The sequence below is a fragment of the Balaenoptera physalus genome (assembly GCF_965194825.1).
Source record: "Balaenoptera physalus genome assembly, chromosome: 4".
Taxonomy (NCBI): domain Eukaryota; kingdom Metazoa; phylum Chordata; class Mammalia; order Artiodactyla; family Balaenopteridae; genus Balaenoptera; species Balaenoptera physalus.
Window position 1 is genome coordinate 143,595,208 of NC_138891.1, and position 16,366 is coordinate 143,611,573.

At 50.6% G+C, this 16,366-nt stretch overlaps 1 protein-coding gene across 5 annotated transcripts in view; it reads left to right on the plus strand.

Annotated features, from left to right (window-relative positions):
- Window positions 1-16,366, plus strand: part of SLC37A1 (solute carrier family 37 member 1) — a 79,927-nt gene that overhangs the window by 39,760 nt on the left and 23,801 nt on the right. For all 5 annotated transcript variants that reach the window (XM_082459147.1, XM_082459146.1, XM_082459145.1 and 2 more), the window contains 5 exons: window positions 13-148; window positions 1,650-1,726; window positions 2,651-2,817; window positions 7,515-7,552; window positions 13,157-13,237. In XM_082459147.1, the coding sequence (XP_082315273.1) occupies window positions 13-148; window positions 1,650-1,726; window positions 2,651-2,817; window positions 7,515-7,552; window positions 13,157-13,237 (499 nt within the window). The remainder of the gene's footprint in view (window positions 1-12; window positions 149-1,649; window positions 1,727-2,650; window positions 2,818-7,514; window positions 7,553-13,156; window positions 13,238-16,366) is intronic.

The following is a 16,366-nucleotide window of genomic DNA, read 5'->3' on the forward strand; positions in this document are numbered from 1 at the left end:
CTCCGTCCTCAGTGGCATAATAGGGGAACGCCTGCCAATTAGGTATTACCTAACTTTCGGAATGGTGGCCAGTGGTGCTTTTACTGCCCTGTTTGGCGTAGGGTATTTCTACAACATCCACAGTTTTGGATTCTACGTGGTGACCCAGGTAAGGTCTGGTCCACGGCTCACCAGGTATGGGATTTCCATGATGAACTAGACGGGGTGTTAATGTCACGGGTCCCCAGCTCTGCCAAGAGAGCACGTGGCAGGTGGTGGGAGTGGGCACAGAACTGTGTCCTAGCTGAGGTCAGGGTCGGCGCTGGCACATCCAGCCCCTTTTCTCTCCTCTGCTCTGAAATTCCAGCAGCCATGAAGGGTTTCTTAGTTTCAGGAGTTGCCGCCTAAAGAATCCTATTTGTCGGTACCCCAGCCGGGGGATTGAAGCATGAAGCCCTTCTGAATCCTTCTGCCTTAATTTGGGTGCATTTGAGATGTTCTGTCTTGTGTCAGACTTGACCGCTCTGGGGTTGGCGGGATGAGGGGCGTGGTGTGGGGGAGGAGGTTGAGGGGACTTGGGGATGGTCGACAGTCAGGCAGGGCTGGGGGCAGTCAGCGGGGGGCGGGGAAAGGCGAGGGCCTAAGGGTGCTGCAGGGGAGTGAGGGCCAGACGAGCATGCGGCCCGGCCCTTCCAGCGGGGCCCAGTGCTTCCTGGAACTCTGGGCTCTGCCCCTCCCCACAGCCCTGTGGATAATATTGGCTAGAAGTGGAAAATGACTTGGAACAATGATGCTGAGCTTCCGAGGCTCTCCAGACAGCCCAGGGAGATGTTGCAAGGTCATCAGGGCAAATCGTATGTAATTTGCTTTCAAAATTTTCACCATAAGACTTGAAAGAGTTTGGCTGTTTTAATTACCAAAGCGATGAGCACTTTATGGTGATACAGAAAATCAGAGAGAAGGAAAAACCTATTTCCCAGAGTCCCAGCACGTTCCTGGAGGGAAGGCTGAGCCTGGCTGGCCCTGAGGCTGGACCAGCGTCTCCCAGGCCGCCTCTGGAGGCCGGTCCTTCCCGGCGGCAGCTGGAGGAGGCTGCCCCTGACGCCCCTGAGACTAAAGCAGAGCCAGCTGCTGATTCGCTTCCTAAATCCCTGCTTCTGACACAAGCTCAGGGCGCGCTTGGCAAGTTGGGGAAGTCATTTCTCTAGGCACTAGGTCAAGGTTCTGCTCCCTTCGGTAGATGGTCAGCAACGGTACCTTCTTCACGACGTAAGAAGGGAAAACGTGCAATTTACAAGCCACCCTTACAGTATCATCACCGTTCTATAAAAAGGAGAGGGTTTTTCTCTTTTCATAAAGTTTTAGCTTGGAGAGAGAGTGGACAGCCTGGCCCCAAGCCGTTAACAGTAGTTCATCTCCGAGCAAGAGATTTTCTTTTCTTTTTTTTCTCTACTTACTCTAAAATTTTCACAATAGGCACGTACGACTCTCGTGGTAAGATATATGCGTATATTGTTAAAATAACACGTCTGGCTGTCGAGGCTCGTATCGCATCGGGTTCTGCCCCTTCCTTTTGTGAGAGTCCCCGCTGGGCGCCCAAACCCCTGACGCCAGGCTCCCGGGTGTGGGTGTCCCCCCTCAGCGGTCTCTTCCTTTGCCCTCTGTCACAGATCGTCAACGGACTGGTACAGACCACCGGCTGGCCCAGCGTCGTCACCTGCCTCGGCAACTGGTTTGGAAAAGGGAGGTGAGGAAGGCAGCCCTGCTTCCAGCAGCGTTCGTTTTCAGAAGATTCTGATAAAAACCAGACCGCTTTATGTTTAGTTTTTCTTTAGATTCATTACAGAAAAAAACACGTCAGTCTACTGTATGAAATAAGATGACTGAAACCTCTGGGTCTCGAGGGTCTAAAATTCAGGCGGGCCTCTGTCCCAGGAGATGCCCCTCCGCTGTGGGCGGGGTGGAGCCTGGGTCATCTACGCAGCCATCCAGCAGCCTGGGCCTCACCTGGCCTCCTGGGAACCTGGGAGAAACGCAGTCAGGGCCCTGCCCCAGGCCTTTCGAAGCAGAAGCTACATTTTCACAGGACTGAAAGGCACAGGGAAGTGTGACCTGTCCAGGTCACCCAGCGCCTGCTGGCAGAGCTGTACCCAGCCTCTGGTGACCTGACCGCGGTCAGATTCCATCGTAACGTCCGTGTGACCGGCAGCACGGCCAGGCCCACGGTTAGGAAGTGGTCGAAGATGCTGGACAAGATGGGGAAACTAAAACAGGAAACCCACTCATCCAGTCTTATTTAGCCCCGTTCATCTGGCAGGTTCTTCAACGTGAACTTTGCTTAATGGGATATTCCATCAAATGATTGTATTTAGATTGCAAAGGCACAAATTTAAATTTGGGGCCTTCCAAGAATTCTAGGAAAAGGCCTCTTTCTTCTTTTAATCATAGAATGAATAAGCTCAGAGAGATGTAATTAGGCAGCCAGAGGTAAGGGAAGATACTGTCCTCTTGTAAACACCCCTGGTCCCAAGCCTCGCAGAGGTGGTGTGTTGCACTGCCTGTTTATTTCTACACCAGCTCTCACGCTGTGCGGGCACTGTTGTAACCTCACGTACTGATCCATGTAAGCCCCGAGACATCATTTGCCACCTTGTGTTTTGCTGTGTTGCAGGCGAGGTTTGATTATGGGGGTCTGGAATTCCCACACCTCTGTGGGCAACATTCTGGGGTCCTTGATCGCTGGCTACTGGGTGGCCACATGCTGGGGCCTGTCCTTCATCGTGCCTGGGGCCATCGTGGCAGCCATGGGGATAGTGTGCTTTCTCTTTCTCATTGAACGTAAGTACCGGTGGGTGATGACCTCTCCCCGGGAGGGCTTTGCGGGGGGCGGGGGGGGGGGCGAGTTTAGGAGAAGAGGCTGCTGCTGCTTCGTCCCAGGCAGGGGTGGGGTTGTCCAGCTCTCCCTTGCCAGGAAGACTTCCTTCTTAGGTATGATGAGACATTGCTCTCCTGGTCTTGCTGGATTTTCTGCTGTTCCCCGATTTCTGGAGTAACCAGTGTTGAAACTCCTCCCGCCCTGTCCTCTGGCCCCGTGGCGTTGGGCATGCGTGGTCTTCTGCCACGTTGCTCACTGCCCAGCCCACGTGGCTGCACCAGCCCACCCCAATCTTGCTGCCACAAACTGAAATGTGCCTCACCAGCTTGTTTGCCTTCTGATAAGGTATATCCTGGACAGTGTTTTAAAACCATGACATGACTTAAGATCATATACCTTAGTTAGGTAAAGAGTGTTCTACCAGAAAATCCAAGCCTTTGTTCCATCCTAGACTCAATCCCAGACTTTTGTTTTAATTGAATTTTAAATTAGTTGTTTAAATGGAGACCGGCAGGACAAGCATTCCTAACAATTACACTAACGATAGAGAAGCAGGTGCTGCTTTAGCTGTTACATGTCAGGGTGCTGTAATCCCACGAGCTATTCTGATGAGTTATATTTCACGTTTACCCCTTTGATTTGGCTTAAAGCAACATAAAATCATATGGTACTAGATAGCTCCCCACTGTCAGCTCCCAGGGACGCGGAACTCAGCTCAACGGTGAGCGTTAACCGTAGCTTCAGCTTTGCATTCGGAGTTGCCGGTTTTATCATCCAAAAGGTTAAGGCACGTGAAGTTTCTCACTGCTTTTTTCTTGTTGCTAATGCTAACCTTTTCATTTTTAAAATAACCACCATTTACTGGGGCACACGGGAGGCTCTCAGGCCAGCGTTGTCCGGTCAGTGAAGATGGAAGCCAAGGTTAGATGAGGAATCAGACGCCCCCCTCCCCTGGGTGTGAGCAGAGGTCACGGGGCTGCTCAGCTCCCATCGTCACCGTTTTCTCCAGGGGCCCAGTAAGCTGTTAGCAACATCTCGAAATGGCCCAAACAAGTGAATTGTTAAACTGATGGGGGCGCGGTGGGGAGGTTGGGTATTGTGACTTCCTTGCCGACATGCCGACCTGTGGCATTAACTGTCGCTTGTGTGTCACCGGAGTTCTGGGAAGGATCATCGCGTCACCTGGACTCTCCAGGGGCTGCTTCCACACCATCACCTGGACACCGACGCGCTTCCTCTATGTTAGCGCAGGGACCCCACCCCCCCGCCCACCGCGTACCTTCGGCCTGAGGTCCAGAGTCCCCGGTGGCTTTTATTCTCTTCCTCAACTGATGAAGGGGCAGCTCTGGGGAAAGGGGTGGAGTGACAAGGAGTGGAGGGCGTGGCAGTGGACGGGAGCTTGTTTGCTGGCCTGGCCAGGGCTCTCGGTCATCCTGGGTGGGGCAGGATTTTTATTTATAATAAAATGAGAACATCCTCCCCACTGAGCCGCAGCTCCTGTAGCTTCCGAGGGGGCGGCCACGCTGGGGGCTCTCCTGGAGCTGCTTTCCCGCCGCTGGCCATCCTCTCACCCCCTCTCCTGTTTCCATGGTGACCATGGGGCTCTGCCTCCCCCCCCACCACCACCCCGCCCCGCCCCGGCCCACTCTGGGATGAAATGCACTCGCTCAGCTTCCCCCAGGCCCGTGAGGTGTTCCTGGGAGATGTACTGGCACTGACTCAGGGGACAGATGAGCGCTCGTGCCCCCTCCTTGGCCTGTGGGGAGGCGGCCTTAGCAGGCACTGAGGACGGACGGGGTCCTGGGGGGCCGGGGGCCGCGGGGAGGGCGCTGCGGGCTGAAGTCCGGGCCACAGAGGCCGTTCTCCCCTCCTCCCTCTGCTATCACATTCCTCTGGGCCGTGCTGGTTCTTTTTACCTGGAGTCTTAGCCTTTAGCCGTTAGGTGTTCAGGGTAAATATGTTCAGGGTTGTGCAAGATCGTCCGTTGAGTTCCGTGTCCCCGTTCTTCATGAGGCCACCAGCTTTCCTCTCGCTGGTCCTCCTTTCCTGCCCTCACACCTGCCCCCTCCTCCCGCTCTCCCCATGGCCGGGGCAGGGCGCTCTGGTGTCCCGCGAGCATCGCCCAGTCACCTGGTCCTTGCTCTCTCTGCCTTGGGCCGGTCACCTCTCCCCGGGACTGGCCGGCTTTGTCCCACCGCCCTCGGCTGCTCCTTCTCTCCTTGCCTGGCCTGCGCCCGGGTCACCGGGGCCCAGCTTGTGCGGCCTGGGGCACCTTCTGGACTTGGCGTTTCTCCACATTCCCGCTGAACGTCTTCCTCTTGAGCTCGGGCTCTGGAGGCACTGCTCAGTGCACGTGGCTGTGACAGGACGCCGGCCGACCGTGCCAATGACACTTCCCTTTGGGGGCAGCTCCTGCAGCCGGCCTCACGGGAGGAGGCATTTCTTTGGCCCCCTAACCCTCCCACACTGGGACCCGGCACCCAGGGCGGCCCCGTGTCCACGAGTGTCTCAGCGAACGGAGAGAAGCCAGTTCGCAGGCTCGGACACCCTTACTCCTCCTCCTTGCTCAGCCCAAGCCAGGCCCTTGTGAACAAGGCCTCTCCTCCTGGGCCCGACGCCGCCTGTCTGCCTGAGTCCACTGTAGGCACAGGCCTGTTTCTCTAACAGAGGCCCTCCACAGCAGAACGAGAGTCAGACCGCCGGGCTCTTTCTGCTGAGGGGATTGGTACCTGTTCTCCCCCTGGTTGACAAGGAGGTGGCATCTGTATGAGTGATGATGAAAGCCAGCTGCAAGCGGTGACCAGCAAATCTTGTGTCCAAGGGCAGAACACTGCAGAGGGGAGAGACCGGATCCACGTGCATCTTGTGGTTTACTTCTGCTCCCTCCCGGTCCCTAATCCTCTACTGCAGGGTGGGCAGGAAAGCCCCAGGAGTGCCCCTTCTCGTGATCAGCATTGAGGGACCGGCTCGCCCCCGTTCCTCCTTCCTGCCGGGGATGGGCCCAAGGGACAGGGCACCCCATCCACAGGCCCCTCCAGGGCTGCCTGGGGAGCTGCCCTCAGACGTGTCCCAGCCAAGGGTCACTGGTACTAATGTCCTGCAGGGTGAAAGCCCAGGAAAAGCCATGTCCTGGGGACCAGCCACACCCCATCGAGACTGACCCTGGGGCTCACAGCACAGCTGGGGAAAGCCACGGGCTGGGGAACTGCTGATGTCACTGCACTTCCCCAGGGCCATCGGGACCATCAGGGCTCCCCAGGCCCACCCTCCGCAGAGGGCAGCGGGGAGGAGCCTCCAGCGCAGGAGCACATGTGGTCCAGGGGCCCCTCCGCGGTGTCACCCTCTGTATCTCGCGGGAGGGAACGCCGCTGTGGGAGGTTTAAAGCCCTGTGGCTCGGTTTGTGTTTCAGGGCAGTTAAACTGGCTCACCAAAAATTATAAAAAAGACCCGGGTCCTGGGTGATGGGGAAGGAGCAAAGCTGTTAAAAGGCGGCTGTCTAGATTCTCAAGAAGTGGAGTTTGCTTGCCAGGGCTCCTCGTGGCCCTAAGCCCGGCTCTCATTCCCGGGTCACACCAGCGTGATTTTAAAGTACGAAGACGAAAAAAGCGTAGCTTCTGGTTTTGTTCGCTTCCACATGTCCTCCCCTCTGTCGACAAAAAGTTAAGCAGTGGATCTAAGAAAAAATTGGGAGACTTTATTCAAGCCAAATGTGAGGATTCTAACCCAGGAAGAGCATCTCAGAAAGCTCTGAGGACTGTTCCGCCCATTAGAAGTCAAGACACAGTTATGTAAGTTTTCTGAGACAGAGGGATTATTGACAGTTTACATAATCCAGGTCTAAGGGGCATCGTGGTGGGTCACGTGACCCCTTACAAGCTCAGGAAGGAATGTTATCTTTAAGGAGTTGTCTTGTGGATGCTGGGAGAATGTTACTCCTCTTGGCTGCGCAGGTATTTCTGCTCATGGGGGAGGTTTGGTTGATGCCTAACGTGGATACATGATGCACAGTGCGGGGGAGAGGGCGCCAAAGGGCAGAGAATCATTTTTATGTGTAAGTTTTTCTTGTCTTGCCGTAAAACATGAATTTTATTTCGCACCTCCTTGCATTTAGGTAAAAGGCATTTTGCTCTATTTCAAGGTAGATGTTTTGTGCCCGCTAATTTTACTTCTAGTTAATTCCATAACATTAAGTGACTCATCCCAAATGTTATTCGGAACCCCGCTACTCGGATCTACTGGTCATGTTTTTCTAGTTCCTTCTGATACTTATCCTTTAAACGTATCTCACATGGCTTGTCACCATAGTGTACTTATGCTCTGCTTATTTTTATTTGTAAACTATTTTCCATATTGCAAAGCAGGCTTCGTATTCGTGACGATTTGCGTTTGTCAGTGCTGGTTTCGTACTCTCCCGGCTTCAGCGCGTGGGAATCAGGCAGTCACGGGGCCCAAGGGAGGGAAGGGGCGCGTGTGGGTTCTTGCGGGGGTGGCCGAGCTGCGCCCTCACCCCACCAAACATGCTGCCTCGTGCATTGTCTTTTTTCTTAAATTGTTGCTAATTTAGTAAAAGTATCAGAGGGTGCCTTGTTTTGGTTTACTTTCTTGTGTGGGAGGAAACACCCAGCCCTGGTTCACACTGTTCCGTGTTTGGTGTTTCAGATCCGAAGGACATCGCCTGTTCTTCTTCCCTGGCCATGGTAAGGACGTGCTCCCTGCTTCTCGTGTCTTCAGTATGGTTTGCCGTCTGCCAGGTGTCTGATGACTGTCACCAGCCTGGCCCTGTCTGTCCTGTCAGTGGGTAACGAAGTATGGACACAGGTCCTGCGCTCAAAATATCGGCAGTTTTAGAAAAAGATTAATCATAATGATAACAACCGAAACCAGACGAGAAGCTTGGTGCAGTCTGGGTTAGGGACTCAGAGAGCCACCAGGGGCTGGGGACCAGCCGGGCCTCACAAGGAGCAGGGACATCGTACCTTTCCTGGGCGGGTGTCGTGGTGTGACTACAGGATGACGCAAAGCTAAGCTGGCTGGCGTCACTTGAAACTGGTGTCCACACCTGGCAGGTAGCCCGTTAGGACCGCCCAGCACCAGGACCACATTCCCTGGGTCAGTGTCACTGCTCACCGCCACCCCTTTCCTGACCTGCTCACGCCCAGCTGGGGAGCGACCCTGCGGTCTTCGCGGCCCTGCAAGGGCGCTTGCCCCGCCGGCGTCCACAGAGGTCTCTGCCTACCCCCAGGTAGCAGTAACTCTGGGAGCTGCCCAGGCCAGCTCCCCTCCCCTGGCCTTCGGCTTGCCCTCTCTCCTCTGTCGCTCCCAGCAGGGGTGTCGCCCTCGCACCCGGTTTCCTGCTTACCTTAGAGTACACCCGCTAAGTCGTGCTCCCTGACTTCCCTCGCCCGCCTCCCCTCCTGTCCTCCGGCCTCCACCGCTCTGCCAAAGCCACCCGCCAGGGCCCCCAGCAGCATGGTCTGGCCGCATGTGGTCAGCGCTCTGGCCTCACCCCTGACCTGTCACCAGCGTGTGACGTGGTTGTCTCCTCCCTCCATGAGATGCTCCCTTTGGGGGCTTGTGACACGCTCTCCTGCTTCTCTGGTAACATGCAGAGTGCTTTGCTGGCCCTCCTCTGCCAGACCCCCAGACGTGGGAGCCCCCCGGCCTGGTCCTTGGCCCCTTCTCTCCTCGTTCCTGCTCTCACCATAGGAGATCCTGCGCGGGCCTGGGGCTTTCAGCGTCCTCACAGCACCTCTGTGTGCGTTGATGTGGAGTCCCCAGCATGGTCCCCTCCCCTGAGCTCCGTGGTCATGGGTCACACCGCCCACCCGACATCCCCATAGAGGCGTCTGGGTGTCTTCCCAGACTTAACGCGACCAGAATGTTCTCTTTATTTCACCCCATAAACTTGCTAGGCCCCTGGCATTCCCCGTGTCAGTCGGGGAACCGCTCTCCGCCCCTTGGACAGGCTGGATCCAGAGGACTCAGCCCAACCCCTCCTTCCATCAGCCCGGGGCCCATCCGTCACCAGGCCCGCCAGCCCTGTGTGTGTGTGTGCGCGCGTGCACCTGCACATGTGTGTACGGAATCATCCTCGTGCACAGCTTCAGACGTACGGGGAAGCGTACCTGTGCTAGAGGCCTTCCTGCACTTGCGTGTGTGACCCGGGGCCCAAGTTGTGTCATCTTCCCCCGCTGAATCCTCCCTGACAGCTCGCTGAGCCTCCCCAGGATACATGGGGCAGGGTGGCCCACGGAGCTGGGGCTCCCCTTCCTCTTTCTTCCTCTCAGGGTCGGTCAGAGGGAGAGGTTGGACTGATTTCTGGGGGCGTTTCATCAGCTTCTGCCACAGCCCCAAAGTTCTCTTTCCCACAGGAACTCTGCTCAACTTCCTGTAGGGCCCTGGAGAGACCCGTGTCACAGGGCCTTCTCGAGGGGCCCCAGGGCCTGGGGAACTGAGGGCAAGCTTGGCTGGTTCTCTATCTGCTCTGTCCTTTTGCACCTCCCCCTTATCATAAGCAGAGCTTCTGTGCAAAGCCGGATGCACTTGCAAGACGTTTCACAGGTGCTGACTTCTAAGTAGAGCCGTGTCCTGGGAATTTCCCATCTGAAGGTGTTATTTTCAGCATCAAGTTCTTATTTTTTCCAGTTCTTTAAAGTTTTCGTTATGGAAATTTTAAAACACGTAAAAAGGTAAACAGAATGGTATCATGAACCCGCATGTACCCACCACCCTGCCAGTCTTATTTCATCAGTACCCCTTCTAATACTCCCTCCTTCTCCTCATGATTTATTTTGTAAGCAAATACCAATCATCATATTATTTTGTCTCCGACTATTTCAGTATATGTTTCTAAACTCTTAAGGACTCTTTTATTAAAAACAAACAAAAAACATTACTATACCATTAGCACACCTAAAGACCAACAGTAAAGAATAGAAAAAAAAATAGAGATAATCAATTAAGCCTGACAACTGAAAAAACACACAACCTAAAAGTTGTGAGTAATGTTTATTCAGGGACCTTACTGAGGACTGTAGCCCAGGAGACAGCCTCTCAGTAGCTCTGAGGAACCGTTCCAAAGAGGTAAGGTAGGAGCCAGGATATATAGGAGCTTTTGCTGAAAAAAAAAAGCCATGTAGTCAAACATCAAAAGATTACTGTTAATCACAAACAGCAGACATCTCAAGTTAATGATTTTATTGCTTGTCTCTGTATGGGAAGATGCAGGGGTCTGGTCTCATTGAAATTATTCCTTAGATATGCATCTTAACTATCTAGGGCCAGTATCCTGTTTCTCTCCTTCCTGAATTCCCCTCAGGGCACACAGTTGGGAGGGGCTGAGGTGGGGACTGCAGTGGCTGATAGCTTGGTGGCAGCAACATTCTTTGTTTATTGAAACGGCAGACAACATTTTTCGTCCACAAGCCAAAATATGTTCTTCGAAAAGATCAACAAAATTGACAATCCTTTAGACTGACCAGGAAAAAAAGATTCAAATTACCAAAATCTGGAATGAGAGAGGGGACGTTACTACCAACTTCACAGAAAGAAAAAGAATTATAAAGGAATACTATGAACAACTGTATGCTAACAAGTTAGATAACTTAGAATAAATGGGAAAATTCCTAGAAAGATATAAACTACTAAAACTGACTCGAGTTAGAAAATCTGAATACACCTATAACAAGGAAAGAAACTGAATTATTAATTTAAAAATTGACTACAAAGAAAATCCCAGGACTAGATGGCTTCATTGGTGAATTCTATCAGACACTTAAAGAAAAATTAGTACCAACTATTCACAAACTCTTCCAAAAAATAAGAGAAGACTCCCCATTCACTCTCTGAGGTACTATCCTGATAATGTAAGGAGACATCACAAGAAAACTATAGACCAAGCTCTCTTATGAATGTACATGCAAAACTCAACAAAATACTAATCCAGCAACATATAAAAAGAATTAAATATCATGATCAAATGCGATTTATTCCAGGAATATACAGTTGGTTTAACATCTGAAAATCGATTAATGTAATACTCCACATGAATAGAATACAGGACAAAAACCATAGGGTCATTTCAATAGAAGCAGAAAAAGCATTCGACAAAATCCAACACCCCTTCATAATGAAACACTCAACAAACTAGGAGTAGAAAGGAACTGCCTCAACCAGATAAAGAATATCTATAAAAAGCCACAGCTAACATCATACTTAATGGTGAAGGCTTGGATGCTTTCCCCGTAACATCAGGAACAAGACAAAGATACCTGCTCTCACCATTTCTATTTAACGTACAGGAGGTTCTAGCCAGAGCATTTAGGCAAGAAAGTGAAATAAAAGACATGCAGATTGGACAAGAAGAAGTAAAAGTGCCTCTATTTGCATATGACATGATCTTGTATATAGAAAATCCCAAGGAATCCACCAAAAACCTATTAGAGCTAATTATAAAGTTAGCAAGGTTGCAGGATACAAGATCAGTATATAAAAATCAATTATATTTCTATACATCAGCCATGAACAATCCAAAAATGAAAATAAAAGAACTTCATCAACAGCAGCATCAAAAGGAATAAAAAACTTGGGAATAAATTTAACCAAGGAAGTACAAGACTGATACATTGCAAACTACAAAACATTGTTGAAGAAGTTAAAGAAGACCTAAATAAATGAACAGACACCCTGTGTTCACTGACAGGAAGATTTAATACTGTCAAGATGGCAATATTGCCCAAAATTGATCTACGGATTCAGTGTAATCTGTATCAAAACCCCAGCTGGCTCCTTGGCAGAAATTGACAAGCTGATCCTTGATTTCATATGAAAATTTAAGGAATCCAGAGTAGCCAAAAGAATCCTGAAAAAGAACAAAGTTGGATGCACACTTCCCAATTTCAAAACTTATTACAAAGCTGCAGTATTCAAGACTGTATTACCATCATAAGGGTAGACATACAGATCAATGGAATAGAACTGAACTCAGAAATTAAACCCTCATACTTACGGTCAATTGTTTTTTGACAAGGCGCTAGGACCATTCAGTGGGGAAAGGATAATCTTTTTAACGTGGTGCTGGGACAGCTGGGTATCCACAGGCAAAGAGTGAATTTGGACCTGTTTGTCACGGCGTACACAACATTTAAATGCATCAAAGACCTAAATGTGAGAGCTAAAACTATAAAACTCCTAGAAGAAAATATAGGAGGACATCTTCATGACCTTGGATTAAGCAAAGCCTTCTTAGATATGACACCAAAAGCACAAGGGGTGGAAGGAAAAATGGATAAATTGGACTTCACTGAATTTAAAACTTTTATGCTTCAAAGGATACCATCAAGAAAGTCAAAATACAACCCAAAGAATGGGAGACAATATGTGCAAACCATATATCTGATGAAAGACTTGTATCTAGAATACATAAAGAACACTTAGAACTCGGTAATAAAAAGACAAGCTACTTTAAAAAGGGGCAAAGGATCCGAAGAGACATTTTGCCAGAGAAGATAAATAAATGGCCAGTAAGCACATGAAAAGGTGTTTAATATCATTAGCCATCAGGGAAATGTAATCAAAATCACAATGAGATACCACTTCAGACCCACTAAGATGGCTAGAATCAAAAAGACAGATAATCATAAACTGGAACCCTCATACACTGCTGGTGAGGATGTTAAAATGGTGCAACCACTGTGGAAAACAGTCTGGCAGTTCCTCAAAAGGTTAAGCAGAGAGTCACCATATGACCCAGCAATTTCACTCCTAGGTGTATCCAAGAGAAATTAAAACATATGTTCTTTGTACAGACACACACACACACACACACACACACACACACACACCGTGGCCACACACACACACACACACACCCCGTGGCCCCAGTGGTCGAGCTCTGATTGTTCGGCCATGCTCTCCTTCTATACGGAGGGTGTTTTCTTCCTTCTGAATCAATCTGCTGTTGTAGGAAGGGATTCTGTTTTTCACTGGTTAGAGGAAAAGTCGTTTCGAAATGTCAAAGCCGTTAAGGAAAGTTAAGTTCCCTTAATCGGCACTTTCACGTTTCTTTATTCCTCGGTCTTGGATTATTCTTCAGGAAAGGATTTTATTTTCACCCTCTGTTATCTGAGGGTCTGGAGCCTTGAGAGTAAACTGATTAGCCTTTGTTTTGTTTTAATCATTTGTCTTATTTTCCCTTGATAGCATTTTTGTGAAGATATTTAGTGTCCTTGCTGCAGTAAGTTTAGGTGTAATTTCTGTCCATTGATTCAGTAATTGCTCTAATTAAATTTTTTTTCTCCCAGCATCCAAAAGGCTACGAGAACGGCACGCACAGATTTCGGCTGCAGAAGCAAGTGCTAACCGAAGAGAGGAACAAACCTCTGGTGAGTTGCACACGAGGCCGCTTGGCAGGAAGGCAGAGTCCTGCCTCAGTGACATCTGTCACAGACATCCAGGGTCTTGTATTCCTTCAGTTTGCCTTTGTTAGTTTGTAAATCAAATTTGTAAGCGATTCATTCATCCGACAACTGTCTGCAGCATTCAGGGTTGCAGCACCTGTGCCACGGACATCAGTCCCAGTGTCCTGTGGAACTCACTCACATCCTGGGGTGGGACGAGTGTGGGGTACAGAGAGAAAACCAGCAGACAGAGCCATCCAGAGAGGACTGAGCAGGCACTAATTCAGGCCTGGTCTTGGGAGCTTCCCTAAGTTGGTGGCTTTGCGTGGAGCTGTCAAGGAGGTGAGGAGTGAGTCTGCACGCACCTGGCCCAAGGGGGTTTCAGGTGGAGAGAGCATAGGGTGGTCTGGGAATAAGAGGAGCGACCCGAAGGCAACAGAGAAAGTCGACTTCCAGCGCTCCGCCCCTTCACTGCCCCTCCGTTATACGGAAGAGGAAGTTGAGGCACGGAGATGCTCAGTTCCCTGCCTGGTCCCCTTCACAAGTGGGCAGGCCAGGATGCAGTCCAGGGCCCTTCACCAGTGCTGGGCTCACCCTCCCCTCTCCTGTCGAGATGCAGTCAGACTCCGTATCCACAGATGCGAAACCGCCCATACAAGGGCTGACTGTACTAAGCCATTGTACGTAAGGGACTTGAGCATCTGCAGATTTTGGTCTCCGTGGGGGATCCCTGGGACCAATCCCCTACAGATCCCAGATACCAAGGGATGGCTGTCCTTCCAAGAAATTCCTCCCATTGCTTCTGCCTGGCTGACCACATGGAGCCACAGGAGCATTTTAGATTTGGTTTTAATTCTTGAAAGGATAAGGTATTCTCTTTTCTTTTTAAGTCAGTTAGCTTAAAGGATAAATGTACTAAACAGGCTTCTTACTTTTTTTTCTTTATTGCCCAAGGAAGTTATTTCTGGTGGTTGAAATAATGGAAGAGGGAAAAATGGTGTCTCATACATCTTGGTTCTTAGATCTTAGTGAAATTCAACTGAAATGCTTTAAAATCTCTACTCACTTCTGAGTTTACATCAGAAGCAGGTGTCTTAGATTGGGCTGCTGTAACAAAAATACCCTAGACTGGGTGGCTTAAACAGTAAACATTTATTTCTCGCATTTCAAACCTTTGTTTCTGGAGGCTGGGAAGTCCCAGATCAGGGCACCAGCGGGTCTGATGTCTGGTGAGAGCCTTCCTGGCTGGTAGGCAGCTGCCTTCTCTGGATTCTCAGGTGGCGGAGCAGGGAGAGAAGCAAGTTCTCCGCTGTCTCTTCCTATAAGGGTACTAATCCCATCATGCGGGCTCCACCCACATGGCCTCATTACCTCCCAAAGACCCCACCTCCTAATACCATCATATTAGAGATGGGGGTTCAACATACAGATTTTGGGGGAACACAAATATCAGTCCATAGCATCAGGTCTTAATCAATGTCCAAATGGCTATAATTCCTCTCCACTTGTTACTGAAGACTTATCTTTTCCTTGAGGCAAGAGCCAGGCCCTGTGTTCTAATGTAGTTACTGACCAGTAAAGCTAGCTCTGTCTTCTGAGCATAACTTCCCTCTTCCTTTTTTCTGTTCCTTCTATTAAAGTCTATTTACTAACATGTCACCAAAGAGACAGTTACATATTTAGCAGCCCCCATAGGTCCTGTTTCAGGCCTGGCCACACCACAGGCTGACTTTGATGTGGACATGACTGGGCAGGTGTTGGCCGCAGTGGATGGGTGTCCCCTTTCAGCTGGACCCTGCGCACTAACCAGGCTTTGTTTGGTCCCCGCCCTTCCGTAGCGTGGAGAGCTCACGTGCTGGAGGTGGCTCTTGGGTCAGCAGGCAGGATGTCCCACACGTTTGGCAAGACACACTGGTGTCACCTTTCCCAGAATGACCTGGCTCAGATCCATGGGCTCGGAGTGGAGCCTTACCCAGGACCCTGATCACGACTGCTTTTCAGCTGGGACTGCTTAATTCCCTTCTACGCCAGGCATGGTTCTTAGACTTCGTGGGGAAATACATAAAGAAGGGGGTGGGCAAGGCAGAGAATGTGAACAAAGAGAAAGAGGCTCCGGGGTCTCTTGCCACGCGGCGGACCTGCGTCCAGCCCTCGTGGGTGTTGATCGTGTCGTCTTGGGGATGTCGACCTCTGTCGTCCTTGTAGTCACATGTCCTTCATGTCATCCTTGGCCTCTCAGAGGGTCTTTTTAAATTTTTTTTCTTTTTAAATTCTTTCCATTTTGTGTTCTTATTTTTTATTTTTATTTATTTTTGTTTATCTTTTTTTAAATTTATTTTCTTTGACATATAGTTGAATTACAACGTCGTGTTAGTTTCTGCTGTACAGCAAAGTGACTCAGTTATACACATATATATATTCTTTTTCATATTCTTTTCCATTATGGTTTATCACAGGATATTGACTAGATACCCTGTGCTCTACAGGAGGACCTTGTTGTTTATCTGTTCTCTATATACCAGTTTCCACCTGCTAACCCCAACCTCCCAATCCAACCCTCTCCCACCCCTCTGAGGGCCTTTCTGATTGGCTGTGGCTCAGCAGCCACTTAAAGAGCGCTGAGTGGGTGTTTCGATGCTAAAGGTTTCTCCACCCAGCGTGGCAGTGCGACTCCGTCTGAGGCCAGCACGCGGTGAGGCAGGGCTAAGCCGTCTTTCGTGCAAACTCCCCGTGTGCGTTTGCTCTCGTCACACGGAGCCCTTTCACTCTGTGCATGTATAAACCTCAGAGGAGGGTCCCCAGCTGAATAAGCCCCCGTCCCACTGAGGGCTCCCCATCCCAGCAGATCCCTAGGGGCTCCAGGCACACCGCTTCCCCTGCCCTGTCCTCCCAGCAGGTCTCTGTTGGCTCCGAGGAAGAGGAAGCCTTGCTCTCCTGATTTGCTTTGGAAAACCCGCCATGACCTCACGCATCCCTCTGTCTCCTCCAGACACTGCAAAAGACTGGACTTGGGTGGCTGGGACGGCCCCCACCCCCCAGACTGTGCATAAAGGATGAGCGGGTGTGGGCAGGAGGCCCATCCTCAACGAAGACAGGGCCTTCCCAGCCTGCCTG